Source organism: Schistosoma haematobium, chromosome 3, assembly GCF_000699445.3.
Source record: "Schistosoma haematobium chromosome 3, whole genome shotgun sequence".
NCBI classification, from domain to species: Eukaryota; Metazoa; Platyhelminthes; class Trematoda; order Strigeidida; family Schistosomatidae; genus Schistosoma; species Schistosoma haematobium.
The window spans coordinates 41557829-41584503 of NC_067198.1; the positions used below are offsets into that span (position 1 = coordinate 41557829).

Below are 26675 nucleotides of genomic sequence, written 5' to 3' on the forward strand. Positions count from 1 at the left end.
CTTAAAGAGACTGATAGGTCCTGTGTTCGAGTTTCGCGGGGCGGGATCGTGGATGCGTACTGCTGAGGAGTCCCACAATAGGACGAAACGGCCGTCCAGTGCTTCCGGGTTTTCCATGGTGATTTAGCTTCAATTGACTTGTAGCGTGGAGTCGAGTCGAAATTGATTATGAACACCGCTACAAAGGAACGCGTGACAAATAAATCCATAAAATCCACCGGAAGCCAAATATCAGAAGGCAGTTAATGGACCAAATCGAGATATATTCACTGGCGATCTCGTGGTATCGAAAGGATACCGAGATCGTGCCAGGATACAATCAATCAAAGTGTAAGAATGATGGATGCTTTTTAGCACAGTTAAACAAAAGCACATTAAAACAGTCATTGGTACAATTGGTTATAATAATAATTGTTTTCAATAAACCAGTCGTGTTTTCGTGATAAAAGTGAGTCACTACAGAGTCATTTCTATTTCACTCTACAAAATACGTGCTATTTGAGTGATGTTTTACATATTTGAACGTCATTTCTTTATCAAACAAGCTGATTGCATCATTACCTGTTAGACCCTCCAAACTTTTGAACAGATTATCATTTACTAGTTCACTTTATATATAATTACTGCCCACTAACAATAAACTAAATGGAAGCCCTATCAAATGCTCCTTGGTTTTTACTAATTATCGAGCTGAAATCACTTCCCTCCCTGATATCAACTATCTTCGAAATGAAAAATCTTTTCAAGTATTTAATCCTATTTTCTTTACTGAATCCTTTATTCACTTGACTTTACTCAGCTTCAATTCTCGTTAGAAACAGATATGAAAAGGATGAATAACAAATGGAAAAGATTGCCCAAAACACGGTTGGATGGCGAGTACTAGTGGGCAGCCTATGCTCCTCCACGAGGAGTAACATGTATTATAAAAGACGTATAGGAAGTTAGATGGTGGTTGGAGGTAGTCGACAGGAAACCCTGGACCCGGGTTTCGTGCTACATGGCACTCGTCAGAAAGATGTACCTGTAATCTTGAGGGAACTGGTGCTCCCTGTTGGATTCGATCCCGTGTCACCCAGCTTCACAGTTAGAGACGTTACCACTGAGCTATCCGAGCCGTGACTAACCTCCTGTAGGACTGAGATGTAATGACAATTGATTGATCACTGGGTGGCGATCAATGTCATGCGTGTCTAGTCCTTATTAGTGCGGATCGAATGAACCATTTAATCTCAAGATATAGTGCCCGGAATGTCGAGTCTCTTAGACTGGTGGCCACATTGCAACATGGTCGGTAGCATCCGATCCGCGCTAATAAGGTCTAGACGCGCATGACATTGATCGCCACCCATTGGCCAATCATTTGTGACGTATAAGAAGTACTGATTAGACAGGCTTTATTGATTCAATGCAACAGGTCATATATCTCACATAATACAATTATATAAATACATCATCTTTACCTACAAAGTGATTAAACAGTGTTGATCAACAGGTTTAATAATTAAAAAATAAAGCATTTGACAGTAAACCGACATATTATTCATCTATCGCTATGAACAATAATTCACTTAGAATTACATAGTTCACACTCGTACTATAACACACAATTAACAGGAAATGGAATATTCATTTGTAATAATACATACAACTCCGCCTGGAGTCCCTCTGGGGGCCACTGCCAGTCCCGAGCCCGGATAAAGGAGGAGGGTTGGGCATGGGGTTAGTGACCCCATCCCGTGGAAAAACTAACTCGCTAAAAAAACGCTAACCAGTAATAATATATACAAAGTAATTTGATTATCCTACATCATTCTACACAACAACCAAAAAAACACCAAAATAAATCGTCTGGTAGACACAAAAGTTACACATGTCTATTCATTTCTGTCTATCAGAAAACTCATTGAAAGTTCATGGTTTATACTATACGTACATTCACACACACACACACACACACCTATATATAAATTATATACACAAATTCTCACTGTTCTTTTGATAGGATAAACAGTTATATTTCATTTTTCTTTCTTCTTTTATTTCTGTTGTTTATCTTCTTTTTCTTTTCTCATCAACAAACTATCATTACATTAACTAATCAGAAATTTCCACTGTAAATTCACATGATTTAAAACATAAAATAACATATTGTGCTATTTTAAACAAGTAGGCGTTCAATTGGGAAAATATTTTACACACACATATACACATACACACAAACATGAATTCTAATTGGTTTATTGTTTTTTTCTTGGTTATACTTCACTTTTGATTGATTACTTTTCTTGAATATCTATATGGATAGGGTGTGTTAATCTCTCTCTCTCTCTCGTTGTCGCTAGCGTACGCGCACGCGCAAGCACACTCGTATGTGCTCTCTCTCTTACACACACACACACACATACATACTCTTGTATACACATACAATTAGGATAAATTCAGTTTGTTATTTGCTTCTTTCAAATATACAACATTAGATAGATAATAGAAAACTTTCTACGTCAAACATTTGATAGATCTAGTACTATTTCATCGAATAAATGAGCAAAAAAAAATGAACAGGACAGAACAGAACAAAACAAAACAAACTTTATAATTCAATGATATTTTATACTATTGAATGCCAATTATTCTATTTAATATAACAATTATAGAGATATCTATATGTATCATGTTATGAAAATAGAATGAATGAGGAATTAAATAAAAATTTTGATCCCATAGCAACAAATTTAGAAGAGCATACAAAAAATTCTAAAGAAAATCAATCAATCAATATTATAAATACATTACATGATCAACAATTATATAATAATAATAATAATAATAATACTCAAGACTATAATACTATAGAAACTATTATAGAACCAAATAATTGTGTACAAATCAATAATGAATTAGTATTTCAACAAAATGATACATCTAATATAAAAGTATTTAATATTGTCCTTGAAGAAGAAGAAGATCATGATAATGATGATGATTTGGAATATAATCATAAAGAGGAGAAATCAACGGAACATATATATTATCTTCCATTAGCCATAGGGAATTCAAACACATCTAATGAAATATTAGGAAAAGAATTTATTACTACTTTAACCGATTCGAATTCAAATAGTATATCAGATAAAATTTTATATGATTTAGGTAAATCATTAATGAATAGTCATGATGATGATGATGTGATGAATAAAGAAGAGTGTTCAAAAGAAGAAATCAATGAATCATCTAAATTGATAATGACAAGTTTTGATGCGAATTGTTCTAATGTCGAAACTGCCAATACTAGTGTGACGACGATGACGACGACAACGACGACGACGACGGCAACAACAACGATAGTTACTACTAGTTCTGTTATTACTAATATAACAACAAATACTACTGATATGATAACTACAATTTCTACACCTATTACTAGTCCTAAAATTGATCTGATTACTGTAAATTTATTAAGTTCAAATGTTATACCAGAAAGTATCGCACAACAATTTAATCAAATAGCTAAATTGAATAAAAGTAATTTAAGTAGTAAACGAACAATTAGAACAACTACTGCAAAACTTAGTCCATTTACAGATTCTAAACGTCAAGCAAGCTTTGAAGATGCACATCTTACAGAGATTAATTCTAATACTGATTTAAATAAAAATATACAAAAGAATTTATTGAAAGATACATATCATGCTCGATTTCATAGTGATGAAATAGCAACATTACAAGATTATGTTTTAAAACCTCAAACTCAAACTATTCTTGATTTGGAATATACTAATTTAGAAAATACTGATATTGATCATGTTAATTCTTCATCTAATACAGGATGTAATAAAAATAGAAATAGTAATGTATTTCGTAGTAAAAGTGCTTTAAGTACTTTACCACAAACTAAAAGAGGACAACGATATGGTCATGGACATCAATCGGAACCTAGTTCACAAGGCACTGATTCTGTTTACAGGCAATCACCTCTTTTAGCCCATGAAAATATATCACATTCTCAAGGTCCAAGCAGTGGTTTTACTGCTTCAGAAGAAGGTATGCTTTTAAAAATTTTCAAATTGTATACTTTTGAGCATCACATTTGGTGTGATGTTAGTAAGATATCGAAGCAATAATGAACTTTGTTAATTTAAAAATTTATCAATCTCCCGATACTAATAAGGCTCAGAGTAATAAACGATGCAGAAACAGGTAATGATTAAGATAATTAAAAGTGATTAGAAAATTATAATCAGAGAGGGGTTTGGGTGGATATTATATTAATTTAATAGTTGAATTCATGAGTCACTTGTCATCATATGTTCACTAATGACTGTCCCAAAGAGGTATTTCATGGAGTCCTAACGAGAAGCAATGATCAGTGGAGTTCAACCAGGTCTGCTGTGAGATAGTGACCCACTGAAAACAATGTTGCATGTGTTGCTCAATTTCGTGGATTAGTTGAAATTAGACATTAACACATTTGAATGCCGGTCAGCTAAGTAGTCTGGCGGTTAAGCGCTAGCGTGAGACAACGGTAAGTTCTGGTTTCGAATCTCGCGAGGCGGGATCGTGGATGCACACTGCTGAGGAGTCCCACAATAGGAAAAAATGACCTTCCAGTGCTTCCAGGTTTTCCATGGTTGTCTAGCTTCAATTGACTCACGAATTACTAAAAATGAATGTTTAAGTAACTTTTAATTCGTAACAAATCAATTGTTATCAACACTGAACAGAAAATAGCCTATTCTTTATCACAGTTATATTTTGACATTTGATAATTAGATCACGACAGAGGTTTAATTCTTTTTACTAATCATTTAGTTCTATGCAAGTTTCTCAATTTTAAAGACTTGATTAAAGTAATCATCTGCATTACATTATTATACTGTTTTGCACTACGGATCAACATCAGTTAGAAAATCATTATAAACTAGGAAGCTCCAAAACTGGTTTTTCTTCACAGAATGGAATTGCTTTGTAGTTCAACGTAATACTTCATCACAGATTGAACCCTAAACATTCAGATCTGTATGCAATCGCAATAAATTTATATTATTAAGTTAACACCCAAGAGTATTTCATTTGTAAACTTGATTAATCTACTATAAGGTTCAACTAGCATTTATAACCATCAATGACAACGGACCTATTCGTAATATGTCAAACTTCATCAATCACAGCTACACAACAGAGTCTCTAGAATTGTTCTTGTGGTCAGTTATTAGTGAGTATGTGTTTATTTTCTTTTTATGTTAAGGTCTCAATCAAATGAGTTCATCTATCATACAATACCAATGAATAGCTTTATGTAATCTAAAAGTTTTGTAAACATATATGCAACTTATCTACAAAGTAGTATGACGTGTGTTATTAGCTAGTTTGAAGTTGGAAAAATGAAACTGTGGTTCTATTTGGCACATATCAGCAAAGGAAACCCCTAAGTTTTAAGGAACTAATGTCCTCCTTGGAGTTTGAGCCTGCATGGTCCAGTTTCACAGTCTGAAACGTTACAAACATGATATTCAGGCCACAACTGACATGCTCTATGACTGAAATATTTACAATTAATTGACCACTGAGTAGTGACCAGTTTAATGTTTATTTGGTGATTTATTGTCGGTAGTATTTTATCGATCACTTATTAACCCGTATATATAATTAAGTTGCCTGATAATCCTCATATCTCTTCAAAACTTTAGTATTAAGCAGATGTTATAAAAGTTATATTTTTTTTATTGATAAGAAGGCAACTTAATGATTATTTTGATTGAAACCATGAACCCATTAATGTTAAACTACCGTTGGAAACCTGGAAGCAGTGAACGGTCGTTTCGTCCTATTGTGGGACTCCTCAGAACCTCGAACCCGCCCTGTGAGATTCGAACCCAGGACCTGTCAGTCTCGCGCGCGAACGCTGGTTATTTATAAAGAAACTGTGAGAGACTAGTCAGTATGTTATACTTGTTCAAAATAGAACGTAAACTCAATCAGGTTTTAGACTCAAAGTAGATCAATAAATAAACTATGGTAGTCAGAGATCTAACAAAAACTAGTCGTGGTTTTTTGCTAATTTGTTCTAAATATGTAGTAGATTAGAAGTTTATCTGGCTTTTATACAAGAACTATGTTTATACGAATATTCGTCAAGATTAGAACGAATAGTTTGACAGTAATTGAGCGCCGAGTATAGAGAAGTCATTATATGTGAAAATTATATTTGAAATATTCTCAGCGATTGAAATTTAACTAATTCCAACGTTTCGTCCAGCTAACTTGTCTGGACTTCTTCAGGGTAATAATCACAATCAAAATTATCAAAGAAATGTTTTGTATCATCTGACAACTGTGAATTACTGCCAATAAAAGCAGGAGACTTGTAAATTTTCCAATTATTTAATTATAAGTGTCCTTAAATTATTCCTGGTGTACAATGGGACTATATTGTGTGTATCGTTGAGATGCGGGTTAAAGTTCTACACAGAACTCTTAAATAAACTAAGAAAGTTGTTAATCCTAACTGATTCATCTAATCAGGTTTATGTTAGCGGTACATAGTCAACGCCTATGTAGATGCGTTATTCAGATTTGATTGGGAGCAGGCTGGAAGACTTGAAGGGATGGGGGTGAGGGAATTATGTCAAGTTCATAAAGTCAATAGCTTGATCTTTGATTTGTATAGACAGTCACAAATTATCAGATTGGCCTCAGCAAAGTAGCTATTATACATGGTTAGAAATATAGTTTGAAATCAAACACAGTGAAACAGTTACTATTTGCTCTTTATCTTTTAGTTACTTGTAAATATTGCTGTATTTTCATCATATTTTGGTGTTTTATAATCAAACTGTTTAATAAGCTTTGGATCATTACAATACTTATCATCCAGCAAATAATGCATCATAATCATGAATTCAACTATTAAATTTCTATAATATCCATAAAATTCCTCTCTGATTATAATCGTCATATGCTCACTGATGACAGTCTCCAAGAGGTATTTCCTGGAGTTCCAGTGAGAAGCTGTGACTAGTAGAGTTCAACCAGGTCTGTTGTGAGATAGTAACTTACTAATGACACTGGTGGATGGTGGCGCAACTTCGTGGGTTGGTTGATGTTAAATATTAGCCCCGTTGGATGCCAGCCAGCTCAATGTTCTAAATGTTAAGCGTTCGCGCACGAGACTGATATGTCCTGAGTTCGAATCTCGTGAGGTGGGATTCTGGATGTGCGCTGTTGAGTAGTCCCATACTAGGACGAAACGGTCGTCCAGTGCTTCCAGGTTTTCCATTGTGATCTAGCTTCAATTGCCTCATGATTTCAATCAAAAACTTAACAATCTTCACACACCCTAAATTGATAATCTTAATTTATTCGGCTGTTATAATTAACATTTTCAGTTAGCATTTTAATACAACTGACATTGGATATGATGTGGAAAGTTTATGTTCCCATATATGTACACAATATATATATATATATATATATATATATATATATATATATATATCTAGCTGTCTAAAATTACCGAATATTACCAACCATTTTGATAGCCGACTTTTGTGATAAACACAATTCCACCTATAAAATAGGTCAACATAAAAATAACCTATGATTCACCCACTAGTCATGATAATATTGATTATCTTTATGTAACAATGATTGAAGTAGACTAGTAATTAAATGATATACAGATTTAACCCTATAACGATGTGTATTGTAGAGATTTCATGTGACTAATAGGAGATCCTGGGTGGATGATACAAATTAACATAGTACGTTATATAAAAATGAGACTATTTATTCAATTGTTAAGGTAAGAATTTTCCCATTATTGATATTAAGAACTACAATCAATCGGACTCTGTTTTGGATTATGTGCTTCCTGAGCGATATTACCTTATAGTCACAGGCTTTTCTTTAAAAACAAAGTTGGATAGTGGTGGATGGCGGAATTCTTCGAATTAGGGCATCATCTGCAGGATCCACTCAAAATGTTTATGTGTCGAAAGAGTGAATGAACAAATGATGTTCATAACATTAAAAATGTGTGATTTTAACCCTTACCAATGAATTAGACTCCATCCCAAGCAGTCTCTCTAGACTAAGAAGCTATGTGAATAGTGCTTTGGGTACACGGAACAAAAGGCACTGGGATCGAGCTCCGGTGTAGACATAAACACTGAAATGCAAATTCATTCAGTTGACGCGTATGAAATTGGACGAAACGGGCATTCTAGATGCCAGTGTCAACCATGATTAAACTATGCTTAAAATAGTTAACAATAAGAAATAGTTAACGGCAGAAATCACAAATCTCTTGTTACCTCATTTAGAAAGTCATAAAACGGTATACCATTTGAATCTTATTAAATGTTTAAGCCAACAAATAATTCGTTACGTAGTACTTTAAATGTATCATCTTAAAATCTATCGGTAGGTTATTATCGTTAAAGCATTAATTTGAGTGTATGGCTATAGAAACTACATATATTCTGCCTACAATTCATATCTCTTTGCTTTGAAAGGAAGTTCCTTAATTCCAAGATTGATCCTCAGTGGTATGCAAGACTAATTAATATTTGTAATGCTGAACAAAATGAAAATAGATATTTTCACAAATATTAGAAAAGTTAATATAAAGGGAGTGTTTCCTATCTGAAGTTTTCCATTATACCAGCCGAAAACAAAAACTTGACGTAGTGTTCGATTTCTATAAGAACTACAAGGAAGGGTTTGAAATCAAACAGTTGACCTCAGAGCTTATCTAACCAAAAGGAAGTTGATTATAGTTTGGATTTTCGACCTAATAATTGAAGATTGAATGTTTGATTCATTGTGTTATTGATTCACATGTTACATTGAAGGGAGAGCAAGAGTAAAGATTTAAGTAGAAGGAAATGAATTCATTTTAATTCGTTAGGTTCTTGTCAGTTGCTTACAGTCTATAGCACTTAATGTTTATAATTAAGGAACTACTATTTCTTATAATGATCAATAATGTAGTATGGTTATGAACAAAATAAAGTAAATTAGTTTTTCATCATGGCTCTACACTATTATATATCTATACGATTTACAATAATGAAATGATACTCATCGAGTGGATACGTTATGTAATAATTATGTAGTGATATATCGATTATAAATAAACATTGAGTAATTGAAAGTAAGAAGATTATAATAATATTCAAAGTAATTAATCGAAAATCAAGTAGTTGCTACGTTACATGATATATAAAAAGAGAAGAAGGAACTACCGAAATACTTTAATGAATTGTCAGTAGTATGGTAGTTATGTAAGAATCAAGAGACGAATGTTGAGAATAAGTAAAATACAAAAAATGCAAAAAACGGAAGAAGTACGAAAATAGTTTGTCAAAGTTCTGTTACAAACTCCCCTATACCAACGGCCAAGGTAGCGACAGTGATTGTACAAACTTCATTTGGATGCAAAGGTTAGGTTTGTGAATATGGATTGCAATGACTTCAGCAATGTGCAAAAGACGTACTGGTAAACCATGTGGCAAATCTGATGGAATATGATGGATTGAGTGCCGTCTACTACAACCACCCCAAAATAAGAACGGCTAATAAAGACAGATAATATTGAATTCACCATATTCATGTGTATTTATCGATTCAACTACTCCTGTAGAGCCAGTTATATAGGGCGTACAATTAGGCAAGTATATCATCGTATAACAGAATATCATCCGTTATGATTGAGAAAAGGACAGGTAAGAATGAGTTAGTGTTTGACAACTGTAGGTCATTTTCTTAAAGATGAATTTGATGATATATGACTGAAAACATAAATTCATGATATCATTTGACTAGAACTTACACTCATGATCAATATAGAATAATGATTGAGAATATAATTTATGCACAACCTTTGAGCAACGTTTAAGTGACCTTGAGAGTGTCCATTTAATAACTAGGACCAAATGAGAGTTACCAACCAGTGTGAAGAATTAGAATTATGATTTATAATTGATGATTAAGGTTAGGAATTAGATTTCGGTTTTTCATCACGAACTGACATTAGCTATAATGCCAAAACTCTGTTTATCCAAATGGATGAATGAATCTCGCGCCAAAATTCATGACCTGTTATCTTATACTTGATTAGTTCTTCCATAAATTATAGTCTCACCAACTACTGAATTATACATCTTTCATTCATTTATACTAAATATAGCTAGTTACAATTTCAACAAAAAAATAGAACAACTAATCTAATGAAATATACTTTTCATTATTAAAGCTTTTCTACTTTATTATTTATGAAGAATTAATAATCATTTATCAAGTTTTCATTTGATTTCAGTTCAGTAAAACCAAAAAAATAAGATAATGTTGACATGGAGATATGATTTAAATGGTTTTCCAGTTTCTTTTTTAACTCATTTCAAACATCGTTTATACCTAGTTACTAAATTTTCTTGTAGAAAACACTACTTTTCTTTTTTTTCTTTGTTTTTTTTCTTCTTTTTTCTTTTTTTTTGAAACATGACTGATTATGCATTTTGACGGAATACACAAAACTACAAAAGAACATGTGTATATTAACATATGTGTAATATTCATAAATACATGAAAATACGTCATTGTATAATTGTAATTACACAGAAATTTATATCCTCCACCTCTTAGGTATTTCTAGTTTTGTTATATATCTACATATCTATAAACGCACACTTACACACACACACACACACACGAAATCATGTTGAAAGATATAAGGGAAAAAATAATAGTTGAGTTGTTAATGTATATTACATTAGATAGGATAATTACAGTTTCTTAACAAACTTTCTATATGTTGTATCGGTGATAGATTAGTTGAATAAAGATCATCGTGAAATAAGTCAATAATTATAATTATTATTACTACTATTACTACTATTATCATTCACTATAGTGTCTAGTTGAAAGCCTATGATTAGATGAATGTGTTGTAGTATGCACTTGTTTATATACTAATTTTTTTTTATAGAAAAGTAATTAGACATTGATGTATGTATTGAATGATTAAAAAAAATTTAGATATGATGGAGATTATGAATGAACAATTTCTATAGTTCAGTTATCAGTGATTAGTAACAACAACACCCCACCCCCTCAAAAAAAACAACAACACCATATAGATACTTTCCAAACCTTTACAAGTTATAATCATAGATATATCTTCATACAACATATGTAAAGTTGCTTATACTGACATTTACATATGATCTATTTATTAGTATCTTTAGTTAGAAGTGGCATATATATATATACAACATGTATGTATAAACTAGATATATAATATCAAAACAAATTCATTTCCATCAAGTATACTATATTAAAATTGTATTAGAATTGTGGATATTAGAAATATACTGAAAGATAGTAAGTTACATTTCTATATTAGTTATATATAAATGAATCATGATAAATTAAATCATGCCTATACATAATACACAACCAATATATATATATATATATATATATCAGAGAGGGATTTATGGATATTATAGTCGAATTCATAAGTGAATTAATGCCGACTCAGTGTTCTAGTGGTTAAGCGCTTGCGTGCGAAACTGTTAGGTCTTGGGTTCGAGTCTCAACAGGCAGGATTGTGGATGCGCTCTGTTGAGGAGTCTTATGCTAGGACGAAACGGCCGTCCAGTGCATCCAGGTTTTCCATGATGATCTAGCTTCAAACTGACTCATGAATTCAACTATTATATATATATATATATATATATATATATATATATATATATATACTTACGCCTGTTACTCCTAATAGGGCATAGGCCACCGACCAGCATTCTCCAACCCACTCTGTCCTGAGCCTTCTTTTCTAATTCCATCCAATTCCTGTTCATTTTTTTCATATCTATCTCCCTTTCCCGGCGTAATGTACTCTTTGGTCTTCTTCTTTTCCTTTGGCCTTGAGGATTCCATGTGAGGGCTTGTCTTGTGACGCAGTTGGGTGCTTTCCTCAATGTGTGTCCTATTCACTTCCAGCGCTTCTTCCTGATTTCTTCCTCAGCTGGGATATTATATATATATAAATTTCTTGAAATGTTATATGAAATATTTTCAAGATATTTATTAGAGGTAGAGAGTTTGTGGTGATGATGTCGTTTAGAAGTACGATGAAAACTTCATAACCAAACTATTCAATTTAAACAAATGAAACTTCATCTAAAAAAGAAAGAGAGTATTTTATGAAGTTATTAAACTAAACAATTTTGATTGTAATTTGATACTCATTTAATTTTAGATCGTAAAATCTTATACTGAATAAATTTAACATTTTCAACCCAGTAGATTATAAGTTTGAATACTCCATTATCTCGGTTGATTTATTTACTTACTTACGCCTGTTACTCCCAGTGGACTGTTGGCTGCTGACCAACATTCTCTAACCCACTCTCTCCTGGGCCTAGTTAATTTATTAAGATAGGTACTATTGGTTAGTTTTCAAAGACAATATAAACGGAAGCTGAGTAAGTACAATCACATTTATTAAATCTATTATAAAGGTACTTTAGAAATGTAATACGATATTTTTACGAAATCTTCAGAATGTATTTCAAATTGAAACTGAAACTTATTTAGTAAATAAGTTTCTAGTTCAATAAGTATAATACTGACTTGTTGGAGTAGATGTTGTTCAGAATTCAGCTTTACTTTGTAGTTAGTAAGTTTATACATTTGATTTTGAACTGGACAATAGAAATAAGGGTTAGAGATAACATTGGGTTGCGTAATATGAAACAGATGAATTCGGACTAGTACTTGAGACATAGTGGATGGAATTCGTAAGCGATTACTATTCAATTAAATGGAAGTAATTATTAAGCTCGACTTAATAGACTTTTGTATAAAAAGAGGAAAATCAAAGTTTCTGTTAGTCTTCATACAAAACATAAAATTATTTCAACTCCTTAATATACGTCTAAAATTGCTGGTATTGATACCTAATAAGTTTCATGTCACAGGGATATCCTTTGAAACTTTAAAAAATATTATTATTCGACCATACAATTCCTTACCGAGTATTCCTGTAAAGTTTCCCTGTTTAAAGCTCGAACTACCAAGAAAGACATTTTACATTAAACGAAATGAGAATAAACCAGATTCATTGAGTTTTCACTAATAGCCAGACTATCTCATAAATCTGCATAAGATTTACTTTCAATTATAGCTATTTTGTAAGGTATCGTAACCATCACTTAATGTCATCATTGACACATGTATTCCTTCTAACTTACTATAAAATCTTAAACTACAAAGAAATGAGTATCTAGTACTTTCTGGTTATTAATTTTAATCCATTTGACATAACTCTATAATGGAAGATAACCTTTAATGACATACATTTCATAACTATCCAAATGATGTCCTAACACTTATAATAACTGGAATATTTTAATGTTCGAATAATTTTCTTCTGGTCAGCGTTTTTTTTAGCGAGTTAGTTTTTTACAGGATGGGGTCGCTAACTCCATGCCCAATCCTCCTCCTTTATCCGCGCTTGGAACGGCAGAAGCCCCCGGAGGGACTCCAGGCGGAGTTAATATCTTAATGTACTTATTAATAAATATAATAATATTTGAAAAAAATCTCAAATATTTGTCAATAAACTTTATATTCAAGGTAACTTGCTTTATGCTATGTAAACTGTACAATTCTACGTAGGTTGTAATAATAAATTGTACTTGAAGGATTTCTTGGAGTTGAATCATTTGAAACGATAGGTGATCGGTTTGATCCTTTATATGTCATTATTATTACACAAGAAGTTATAGCTAGAGAATCTTAAATAGAAAAAACGCTTTTGAATTCTACTATTAAACAATTTACAAAATGTTCATGGCATGATATTGTTATATCTTGAAGGTTGTTTTCTTGATATACCGCTTATAACTGAGCACCAGAACAACAAAACCCTTCCAAGTCGCAATAAGAAGACAGAAGACTAATGAAAGGAATATTATTCCCAGACAGTGTCAATTTTAGTACAAAATTGTCAGGTATTTGTAGTTTTTAGTAAGAACGAAATCATCATTACAGTCCACCAATCTGCATACAGGGGGTTATTAGCGTTGTCCAATCAGGAAGCTACAAGTAGGAACTATAGAATATTCTACCAAAAGGTGATTGGATGGAATATCTTTGGCTCCTTCTGAGCCTCCTACAGCTTCCTCGAGTTCACCCGTGATCCGTCGTCACAGATATCTTACTTCAACTATGCTTTATAAATTACATTTCTACTTGAAATTTGTGTTGATGATGTCATTCAGAAGAACAATGAAAGCTCTATGATCAAATCATTCAGATCAGTGAACAAACCTTCATCAAAATTAAACTTTGCTATGTCTCAAGTTAGATATATTTATAAAATAATAAAGTGGAAATGAATCCTCACATGTAATTTATTCTAATGATATAAGAGGATTGACTATCCGAAAAAAAGTCGTTTCATTGTGAACAAATAATTAGGTTATTACGTTTTTCAAATATCTTTATATGATTCAAAATATCATCATGATAATAAGCGTAAATCCCTTGAAGAAATTAATGAATCTACTTGAGATACCAATAAATGATGAGACTATAATTTAGGGACGACCTTTGAACAATGCCAAACTGACCTTCAAAGTGACTGTCTGATAACTAGGACCAAATGAAGGTTATAAATAAGTGTGAGGAATTCGAATTATAATTTACAGTTGATAATTAAAGTTAGGAATTAGATTTCGTGTTTTCATCACGAACTAAAATCAGCTATAATGCTACGATTCTATGTAGTCAAATGGATAAGTGAATTTCGCGCCAAAATCCGAGACCTGTTATTTTGTACGTGATTGGCTCATCCATAAATTATAGTGTTGCCCAATAAATAATCAGTTTTGATTGTTAGACGATTTATTGAAAGCTGATTACACATACTTTATTATTGTCTCTCATAGAAGAATAGATGACCTAATATTGAGTATATAAACACCTATAGGATTAAAGAGTTGGTCAGAATAATTCATTCTTTTAATTTTAGATAGTTGACATTTTAAGGGAACTTAAAATATAACAAAATGATAAGTAAAACAGACTAAACTTTTAACTTCCATTGTTTTAAAAAAATCAGGAAGATTTTAGAAGTAAAATTTATGTATAATTTAACATAGTTGAATTCATGAATCTATTTAAGCTAGACCACCATTGAACACCTGGAAGTACTGAACGACCATTTCGTTCTAGTATAGGGCTACTCATCAATGCGTATCCACGATCCCGCGCATGAGATTCATTCTCGTACGCGAACGCTTAACCTCTAGCTTAGATCGACTCATGAATTCAATTATTGGAGTTGGTACAATCTCCGTAAACCCTATTCGGATGATAATCATCATGTACTTAATTGTAATTGACTTCAAGTGGTATTTCTTGGAGTTCCAGTGAGAAGCCGTGACCAGTGAATTGCAATTCGTGTTGAGTAGAGACAGATATCTAACTCAGTATAGTGGATGAAGTGTCGCGCAAGATCATAGATAGATAGACATTAACACAGTTGGATGCTGGCCAGCTCAGCGGTCTAGAGGTTAAGCATTCGCGTGCGAGATCGAATGTCCTGAGTTCAGATCCCACATGCGGGGTCATGGAGGTGCACTGGTGAGGGGTCTCATACTAAGATGAAACAGCAATCCGATGGTTCTATGTTTTTCATGGTGATCTAGCTTAAATAGACACATGAATTCAACTATTAAACTTATTACAATCTCCATAACCTACATTCTAATAATTTAACGTTGACAAAAAGGTTTATATGCATAAATTTGTATGAAGTGTCCATCTTTTAAAGCTTACTAATATAAATTGACCAAATGTTTGAAAAAAATTGTGTATAAACTAAATTATTGCATGCAGACATCTTTTCTTCTTTTAGGAAAAATATTTTTGTCTGACAGAAAAGAAAGACACTAAGATATGCACATATATATATATATATACATGGACATAAGCAGAAAAGGGTGAAATGGAAGTAGGGCAGTTCAATATAAGTTTTGTAATCATTGATAGACACTTTGGGAAGAAAAGGTTTCTACATTTAAAGAATCGAAATGTATTTAGAAAGAAAAAAAACTAGAGAAAGAATTCATTTTAATTCCGCGGAAAAATGTGTTAAAATAGTTATTTAACTAAGATGAACCAACTGAAAGATCTAAAAATTTCAAAAACCTCTGTGATGTGTGCTACTTATATTGATATAAGTAGTATATGACGCGATTCAGAAATGTAATGTCTGACAGCAGAAGATAGGGAAGATCAAGAAAGGAAGAACGGGAATAGAAAGCAATTAGTATGGATATGCAAGAATAACGAAGTTCGAGACAATTATTGCAAACATTTTGCAAATTAAGTGTTATAGTATGGTTTTTCTATTTTACCAATTAACTCTGTAATTTTGTGCTAAATGTAACTCGATTGTCCCCACCCGTGTTTTTGTTCACTACACCTCATTATATAGTAAAAGTATTCATGAGCTTACTAGTAGAAAATTTTGTGAGATAATTCCTCTGGTTCCAGTAAGAAACTGTGACCAGTAAGATTTAAACAAGCAGATTTCAATGCATTTACTCACTAACAGACATTGAAAGACTGTTTTGTAGTAGTAGTATTAGATTGAAGCTAAACATTTAAACTATCGATTGCCCAACTTGATGAGATTTGAACGTCTTATGTTCAACTCTCTAATAGGTTATGAATGTATACTGCTGAGGAATCCTATGTAAGGACGAAGCATATCTCTAGTGCTTGATTGTAACAATTCAACAGTCTACTCAAATCTTCTTATATTATGTAAGATATTAGTTTAATCTCTTCTTCTTCTTATACAGAATGATTTATAATGAGAAAACCTTTTATGTTTCATTTTTTAAAAACTTATCTACAAACTTGGATTGTACTTAATATACCATAAGATGAAGGATAAAATGTAGGTTTTATTAAAAATAAGCCTGAATTAATTGATCTACTGAAGGTATAACGATTTTTAGTCTGTTATAGTCAATAGATAAAATATTTATCAGTATAGGGTTGTGGAGATTATTAAAGTTTTGATTGAGATCATGAACTGATTGATTTTAGACCATTACTGAAATCCTGGAAGCACTGGATGGTCGTTTCCTTCTATTGTGGAACTTCACGATCCAGCTTGCGGAATTCGAACCTAGGACCTGAGTTCGATTCATGAACTTAATCAAATAAAATATTTATGTTAACGAACTTGGTTATGTAATATTCATTTTGAAGATATTATTGAGGCTTGTAAAAAAGAACTTGAGTTAAATATAATTTAAGGTAATAAACGATATAGAACTTGACAAAATTGTTCTATTACTGTAGATTATCATATAAGGCGTATCGGTAAAACTGACTTTAATGTTGACAATAAAGAGCTAATGATAAGCGATCAATCGGCGAATTAGTATAATTAGCTAATTAAATATATAGAACACGTAGAATATACAAGGCATAGAGAATTATGGATGTATTTTAACTTGCTGAAGTCATTTACATTAAACTGAGGATCATCAAGATTACATGGTTTAGATCAACAATAGAGATATTTGCCTGTAAATTCTTTAATATTTTCCAATATACGTTTATACTATTTGTGTAATCGTCATTAAAATAAGCTTGAAATCTCCATAGTTAATATTGTATACATATGGTCTTTTTGAATATATTGTAATCGTTTGAATTGAAAATTGTTAAGCGCCATCATAATGGAATTAATAGTCAGCTTTCATTTGTCAGTTTTTGCATAGGGATTAAAAGCCAGAGTGTTATATCTTGTGACTGCCGATTAATGTGCAGTGACTTATCGATCGGAACAATGACGCGTAAAGCACATGCGAGCAGCCTAGAGTTCCGATTAGCTCTGCTTTCCGCCTAGCCCAGCCAGTTAAGTCCAGAACACCAATCTCAGCCTCTGTAATATCAATCATTATATTTCAAACATACTCTCTTTATATACTAATCAAGCAGACCACAACGTACCAATAAAATATGAAACAACATTTGTACAAGAATTAGCCAGATGTGGCTGTGAATGAGGGAGGTAGTAATTAATATACTGGTTATAACTCAAGAATGGCAAAACGTATAATAACAGTTTATAGGTTAAGATAAAGCTTATGATAAGAGAGACATGAATATGAATAGTTTAGTTATTTAACAATTATACGGTAAAAATGTACGTATAGTATTGGTCCACAAATGGAACCCCAAAATTACCATTCATTATGCTTATCGGGGCATAACACAAAGAGTATATGGATTCAGAAAAAAATCAATTAACAGAAAATTATATTCAATGAGTTCTGAGAATAGCACTGAATAAACTGTTTATGAGTGGTAATTCATTTATAAGTTACTTATGGATTAAGATGATAAAAATGTCATCCTGCTTGTTTAAACTATTAATATTATAATCTGTACAGAGTTACTGCATTTGAAATGAAATATATTTCCAGCTATAGAAAAGTACTATTTTCTTTCGTTTATTGCCCTCCCTCGGCTTGATGTTAAATGGGACTTACTTACGCCTGTTATTCCCAATGGAGCATAGGTCACCGACTAGCATTCTTCATCTCACTCTGTCCTGGGCCGTTAAATGGAACACAACGATTAAATGTAACTTTTCATCATTGTTTAACAATCACGCAAGTAAATAAACTCTATATGATAACTGAGTCATAGATTCACTTACTTTCAGTTTAGATACAAACCAAAAAAAGTCTGTGTACTTTATTTATGCATCTTCTAAGTAACTTTGAAAAAGATATATTCTGAGAGTGTTTAAGAATACAGCTTCTTGTACTGAGATTGTAAACAACAGTGTGAATGCAAAGTGATGCAGAATGTTTATTTGTTTTTACAAGTATTGTATTTTAAACATAAATCAGTAAGCATTGATAGACTTTTATACTTTTTAATAGAAACATATATTCAACTATTTGTGAGGAGGTAGGTTTTGTGGGTCATTGATATTATCTTCTCCCTTTGAACCATACTTACCCCTGTTACTCCTAATAGAGCATAGGCCGCCGACTAGCATTCTCCAACCCACTCTGTCCTGAGCCTTCTTTTCTAATTCCATCCAATTCCTGTTCATTTTTTTCATATCTATCTCCCTTTTCCGGCGTAATGTACTCTTTGGTCTTCTTCTTTTCCTTTGGCCTTGAGGATTCCATGTGAGGGCTTGTCTTGTGACGCAGTTGGGTGCTTTCCTCAATGTGTGTCCTATTCACTTCCAGCGCTTCTTCCTGATTTCTTCCTCCACTGAAATCTGGCTTGTTATCTCCAAAAGTAGGTTGTTGCTGATAGTGTCTGGCCAACAGATCCGAAGTATTTTGTGTAGACAACTGTTAATAAACACCTGTATCTTCTGGATGATGGCTTTTGTATTTCTCTTTGCACCATACATCTAAGTTAAATAAAGAACAAAATGGACTACTAAAATTAACTCTTCTGTAATACATCGTAGATTTAGGATATTCAGGCTCCAATTTAGTTTCTTTTACATCATTTACAATATCCACATAAAGGTTTAGAGAGGCTAATGCATTAACCTAAAATATATTGCAGAAACAATCGGTTAATTCCATATCAACCTGGGATTTAGATCTGTGATATTTTTGTCATATATTACATACATTACTCTATTATTATCATCCTCATCATATTAGAAGATGTATCAACTCAATACTGTTGTTCAACATTCATATTACATGGGCATTTTTTCAAGTTTAAGCCTAATCCTGTTAACTTTTACTCTGATTCCTTCAATAACAAGTTATTTTATGCATTTTGTAAAATTTCCATTTGATAATCAATAGCCCAAAATTATTAAGCGAAGTTTTGATTGTTCTCGTAATTCTTAAGCCAAAACTTACTGAGTTTGTAAATGGACATGATTTAATCTGTAGATTTCAATTAATATTCTCTATTGCGGGACTCTTCAACAGTGCGCATCCACGATCCCGCCTTGCGAGATTCGACCAGTGAAGTGACCCGTGGAGTTCAACTGGGTCTGTTTTTAGATAGTAACTTACTGATGACAATGGTGAATGTGTCGCTCAATTTCGTGGATTAGTTGAAGTTAGACATTAACGCCGCTGGATGCCGGCCTGCTCAGTGGTCTAAATGTTAAGTCTTTGGCTCAAATATCGCGAGGCGGGATCGTAAATGCGCACTGCTGAGGAGTTCTACAATAAGACGAAACGACCGCCTAGTGCTTCCAGGTTTCCCATGGTGGTCTAGCTTCAATTGACTCATGATCTCAACTATCAAAATTAATATTCTATATGTTCAGTAAAAGATATCACTATGACTTCATATATAAATTTGAATCAGTAATACATCAGTGATTATAATAATTCGAACGTGTGAACTATAGTTATATTGTTGGTTATCAATTAGACAAACAGTTTTGCAAACAAATTGATAAAATAATCTAAACTAGTTGGCATGCTTACCTCACATGAACTATTTTGTAACATGCCAATTAATAGAATGTATGTTATCAGCATAAAATACTGGCTTTAGTTGAAGAACTGTTAGAAGACAGAAAGAAATTAATAACTATTTCATCTGAGCATGGAGATTCTCAGAAATGAGCACCCACAAATTCGACGATCAAACTTTGAATATTAGACTCCATAAAGAGCATTTTTCATTCATACTAATTAGCTAGTGTCCAATGGTCTAAATCCAGTCATCCATTACCATTGGTTATGTCTCTCTACTGCAATTGATGATAAAGTTACAGTGGTTATCTGAATAAAGTCGATTCAAGACATAAACTATGAAATGGATAAATTCAACATACTGTTTATGCTAATAAAATCTGCACATGAATCTGAAATTTTTATGAATAAACTAAAAACTTTGGACTCTCAAAAGACAAGAGATTGGTGATTACAGTTGCATATTCTTACTTGAAACTATAAAACGTGACTAATTTAGTGTATTTTTTTTCTTGTTTAGGTTCTTCGAGTTCACTGCCATCTTTAGATACTGGAGGTAGTAGTTCAACTGGTGGAGGGTGTAGCAGTGGTCACACACAAACAGCAGATGAAGATCATTCTATTGGAGATGAATTGAATTCAGCTAATACCACCATTTTACATTCCATTTCCAAAATATCAAAAAATAATAATGAGTGTGATAAACATAATTCTCAACTGTTACATTCAGATGAAGCGAAAAATCTTCAGTCAGATAATGTATCATCTGATAAAACTGTGTTAATATTGGTAGGTTTACGGGAAAATCTTGTTATTTTGCATTGATTTTATTAATTGAGATGGTTATGGAAGAGTACCAACCAAACTATCCAGCTCAGAGAACAAAACTCCATCAAAATCACCCGCCTGAGCTACAAATCTTCCCCACTATCTCAAGAGTACTGAACACTTGCATTCTGTAAACACTTCGAAGTACTTATAATATTACTGGTTATATCTATGATGACGTTGAATTTAAAGGAAAAGCTAACTAACACATCTGAGCAATAGTATATGTATTTTGGATAACATAATATAGATAGTAATTACAGTTTCAGGGAAAATCAAAACTTACATTTCAAATATAATTTGATCGAAGATGAAAACCAAACTACTTTGGGTTAGACTAGAATGAAAAAATTGTTACCGTTTTTTATCATTATGTTATCGAGATGGTGGAGAAGATTTATAGCTCAACTGGATGATGTTGGTAGAGTTTTGTTCCTTGAGCTGAATAATTTAGTCGTGGAGCTTTCATCGTTCTTCTAAATGATATCATCAGCACAAACTTCAAGTGTAAGTCAACTCCCAATGATGATGCCATTCAGAAGAATGATGGAAGCTCGACGATCAAACCATCCAGATCCGAGAACAAAACTCCACCAAAAAAATTATATCTTCGTTTGTCAGTTTAAAAAAAAATATCTTCGAATCTGATTTATGTCCAAAACGGTTCTTGCTAAATTGTAGAGTGAAAAGTATAATAATACTGAATGTGTTTAGTCAGCTAATTATATATGTATATATAATAAAACAAAACAGAGTTAAACATTTGTCAACAGGAATGGATGATCATTGCGCTATATAGAAAATGATCCAAGTTGAAACTGTATTATAGTGGTTTTAACGGTTTACTGGAAAACTTGGTAACTCTAAGTTTGATCCCTGATGAGATCGTTGATGCTCATTGTTTGGGTAATTATTCTATAACTGAACAGATGTCCAATGATCTTTGATTTTGAGTGGTGTCTCCTTAAAAAATATTGGAATAAATCAGATTAGCTTAACTTGAGAAAACATAAACTCAAAGTAAATGTTTAATTGTTGTAACAATGACAAATTTGGATAAATAAAAGGGATTTCCGTTTGTATAAAGATATATTAAATTTTAAAAAAAGTAATGTGTGCTTTTTTCAAATGCATAAAAATATTGAAAGAATTGTGGTGTCAGTTACTATGTTAAGCCCACATAACTTATCCTGACTATCCAGTCACACGGTCGAAGCAATTAAGGCTTCACCTTGTCGGTCTTCTTGGGAAGTAACACTGCTTGGAATTTAGGAAGGACATAATCCTGAGCGATGGTTAAGCCATCGAGGAGTTTGTTCTACTCTTCGTCCTTGAGGATGGCCAGTTGTAAGTGGTAAGGGATAATACGGGTTTTCTTGTTGTCACGAGCAGCATTACCAGCCGCCAGGTACTCGAGGACAGCTGCTAAACAAACAGCGGCACCAGCTCCGACACATTCTGTGGAGTTACCCGTTGTGAAGGAGACGATGGACATGACCAACTAAGAGCTGATGATCAGTACGGGTTGATCGCGTTTTGGCCTTAGCACGAGACTTCCCACCTTTGCCACGTCTACTCATTGTCCGTCAGAACCGAGAAACGTAACCCAAGAAGAATGGATAAATTGGCCTATTCAGAAGCTAGAATAAGTTATGTGGGCATAACATAGCAACCGACACTACAAAATGATTTGAAATACAACACTATTTATTTGCTTCAAGTGTTAAATCCTATGTTTGTTCTCCTTAACCAAATGTTTATTTCGAATTTTGAAACAAGATAGTATGAGGGAGATGAAACAGGTCAGGCTGATCTGATTGCTTTTTTAGAACTGAAACATCGGAGGATTGGTTTACTTATTGCCCAATAAATGACAAACCATTATAAGTTAATTATGATTTTAAGAGAGAACGATTATCAAAATTATGAATGAAAAAATATACCATAATTAAGAGTAATATCACAACACTAGTCAGTTACTTCGGCGAGACTCTAATTTATGGACGAACCTTGAAAGAATCCTAAGTGACCTTGACGGTTATTAACCAATCAGAAGCCAGTTAGTATAAAGTAAAAATATATTATAAGAAACTAATGAATTACAGTGGATACTCTTCTTTTACGTGATTTAAAAACTTGTTAAGGCTTGATAAATGTTCAGATGTTCTGAAATCAAAATGCATGCGATATAGGAACTCGTCCATATGGCTCCATAATAGTCGTCCTTTGGAGCCGTAGTACGGTCTTAAAAATCCCTTCAATCTCGACCACATGGCTTTCATGTTGTTAGTATGAACGCCGGTAGTAGGGTCGACAAAGTGGCGTTTATGCACTACGACATGGTGGACATACCCAAGCCTATGAAGGCATCTATACGCTCTCCAATCGTCTGTATATACCGTAGTGCCCGGCTGCACGTATTCCTTTATAATTGGTATTATTGTGCTTGCTTGACGGTTTCTCACCCCCTTGAAATGCCCCTTTTGCGTTGAGCGATCATAAATTCCAAGTACCTGTCAAGTACATTTACGGAAGTGCTTCTTACCCAATCTTCCTTGTTACTACGTCCCCTGCTGTATTTTCGCTTTCGCACTTCTGTTTCATCTATTTCCACAATACTTCCGACTCCTCCAAATGATTCGTGTAGACGTGTCATTTTAAGTGTACATATATCACGACAATACTCATACCACTGGACGGCTGAAGTTTCAGTAACATCTGCAAACGCCGCAGCCAGTGTTACTGGTGCCTTTATAATTCAATTTGCGACTGTTATCATGATTTGCTTCAGTCTCAGTCGCGATCGAGCGAAGAAAGTCCCCGTTCGAGCAGACTTTTTTCTCCAATATAAAGAACAACGAAATACAATCTCATCACGATAGTGTGCACACTGTACTGCAGTCATTTGATAACCGCATTCACAGGTACAGGAACTTCTTAGTAGTTTCATCTCTTGTAGCCGCTCAATAATCACCTCTTCTCTAAAATCCGCTGTAAAGCGATCGTATGTGAGCATCAGGTGTTGAACTTGGCTCCGTGACCTTAAAATTCCTAAGACGCTTCTGATTGACTCGCCCATATATTAGAGTCTCGCCGTAATTTGAAACATAATTACTTCTTTCATAAGTTATCCGTCTTAAAAAATAATACCTTCATGGGACAACAACACAACGTGTTTCTTACATAATTACGTTGAGGGATTAATTAGGAAAGTCACTTTTTATCTAAAGGTTCCTTCAAAAATCATTCTGCCTTTTTTCTACTGGATTCTACATTACATTATGAGACAAGAATAAAACTTCCTATTTTGTTAATAGTTTCTCAAATGCAAAAAGTTAGGTCAGCCGACTATTCTATAAAATGACTTTATCAAAATTCACTTGGTTTTGTTTACTTGAATCTTCTCATTGATGTTTAGGACTGCAATTGATCAGTTCCTTACTAGGATGTGCGAAAAAAAGATGGCTAACAGTGGAATCCAGTTTGATGCGCGTTTTGTCCTATTTGGGACTCGTCAGCTGGATGTACGCGCATTTCGGAGTTAATATTCACTCCGGGACTCGAATCATTCACTTCATAGACCAATAAGAGACTGATCATTCACAGTCCTAAACCTCAATAGGAAGATTCAAGTACATCAATAACAAGTGAATTTAAATGTCACCCCATTGCACAAGTAAGTGGCTATTTGGACTCAGTAACTAATTGAATAACGCGATGGCGTTTGAAACGAACGGTACTTGGTTCGAGTACCAGAGTGAACATCATCACTGAGATGCAGGTAAGTTCAGCTGACGAGTCCTAATTAGGACGAAACTCACGTTCTGAATTCTATTGTTAGCCACTATCTATCTATGTTAATAAGACTATATCAAAAGTTAAAATAAAAGCATCTTTGAACTTACCCTATAAGTATTTTAATTACTCCAATTATACATTCAACTAACATGTCAAATTTTTGTTATTAGTTGAATTATGAGTTTGCATTTGGTTATTGTCATTCTTATTGAATTACTGTCATTTAATATGAGGGATATGTGGATACATAATGACTTTACATTATTTTTCTTCTTTCTTTTTAGTCGAAAAGGCGACATGCTGTCAAAGAACTTATTCATGTTGAAAAAGAATATGTGAATGCATTAACTACTCTAGTCAATGTAGGTTATCATTCAAAGCTTTACCATGTATTTTATAAATGTAGTTAAATATATAATCAGTAAAGTTAACCGTAGATAGGTGTATTACAAAAGGGTAAACAATATATACGTCTATCATACAAACACCAATATTATAACAATACATTGTCCCTACAAATTAAGATAAACAACTATTTACTATTTTGCATTGGTTGCTTGAATTTTCTCATTGATGTTTAGGACTACAATTGATCAATCTCTTCTTGTGACTGGAGATAATATCGAGACAATCCGCACAAAATGTACATATACCAATAAGAGTTTGATTATTTTCAGTCCTAAACATTAACAGAAAGATTCAAGCAACCAATACAAAGATAAATTAAACTTCACTTCCTTGCACAAGCTATTAGCTATTTAAACTCAGTAACTAAGTGGGTAATGTGGTGGCGTTTGAAGTGAACAGTAACGGGTTCGAGTCTCGGAGTGAACATCAACTCTAAGATACAAATACATCCAGCTGACCAGTGCAAAATAGGATGAAACAAGCATCCTGGATCTCACTGTTAGTCACCATAATTTAAACCATCTATTTTTCTTCAATCTATATAAATGTAACTATCTATTGTACATCTTATTTTATTGATCCAATCACTATATAGTATTTGATTGATATCATGAATCAGTTGGTGTTAGACCACCGTTAGGAACCTGGAAGCACTGGACGACCGTTTCGTCCTATTGTGAGACTCCTCAGTAGTGCGCATCCACAATTCCGCTCGCGGGATCCGAACCTAGAGCCTTCAGTCTCACACGCGAATGCTTAACCTATTGGACCACTGAGGTGTCTTATCACTGGAACTCCGAGAATTTCAATGGATGATATATACTATTTATATTCATCGACATCAATAACACATACTACAATATTACCACTAAAGCTTATAACTTAGAACTTTGCTGAAGGTTCATTTTGATTGATTTTAAATAACCAATTGATACAGTTCATAAACATCTTCGATCTGAAAAGGAAATTTATCTCTTATTAGTTTATTATACAATCGAAATATTTTAGTCACATGAATTTTGTTTAAGGTTACATAGAAACTAATTTAATAACCGATTCATATAGTTCATTATTACTATAAATATGAATATGATAATTTTGACATTCATATTAGTTCTA

General features: G+C 33.1%; 1 protein-coding gene across 1 annotated transcript in view; it reads left to right on the plus strand.

The window, feature by feature from the left end:
* The first annotated feature begins 2483 nt into the window (after positions 1-2483).
* The window catches only part of ARHGEF17 (Rho guanine nucleotide exchange factor (GEF) 17), a 95365-nt gene continuing 71173 nt past the window's right edge, over positions 2484-26675 (plus strand). The window contains exons 1-3 of the mRNA XM_051213891.1: positions 2484-4044; positions 21043-21311; positions 25433-25510. Of these exons, the coding sequence (XP_051069910.1) occupies positions 2691-4044; positions 21043-21311; positions 25433-25510 (1701 nt within the window). The 5' untranslated portion in view covers positions 2484-2690. The remainder of the gene's footprint in view (positions 4045-21042; positions 21312-25432; positions 25511-26675) is intronic.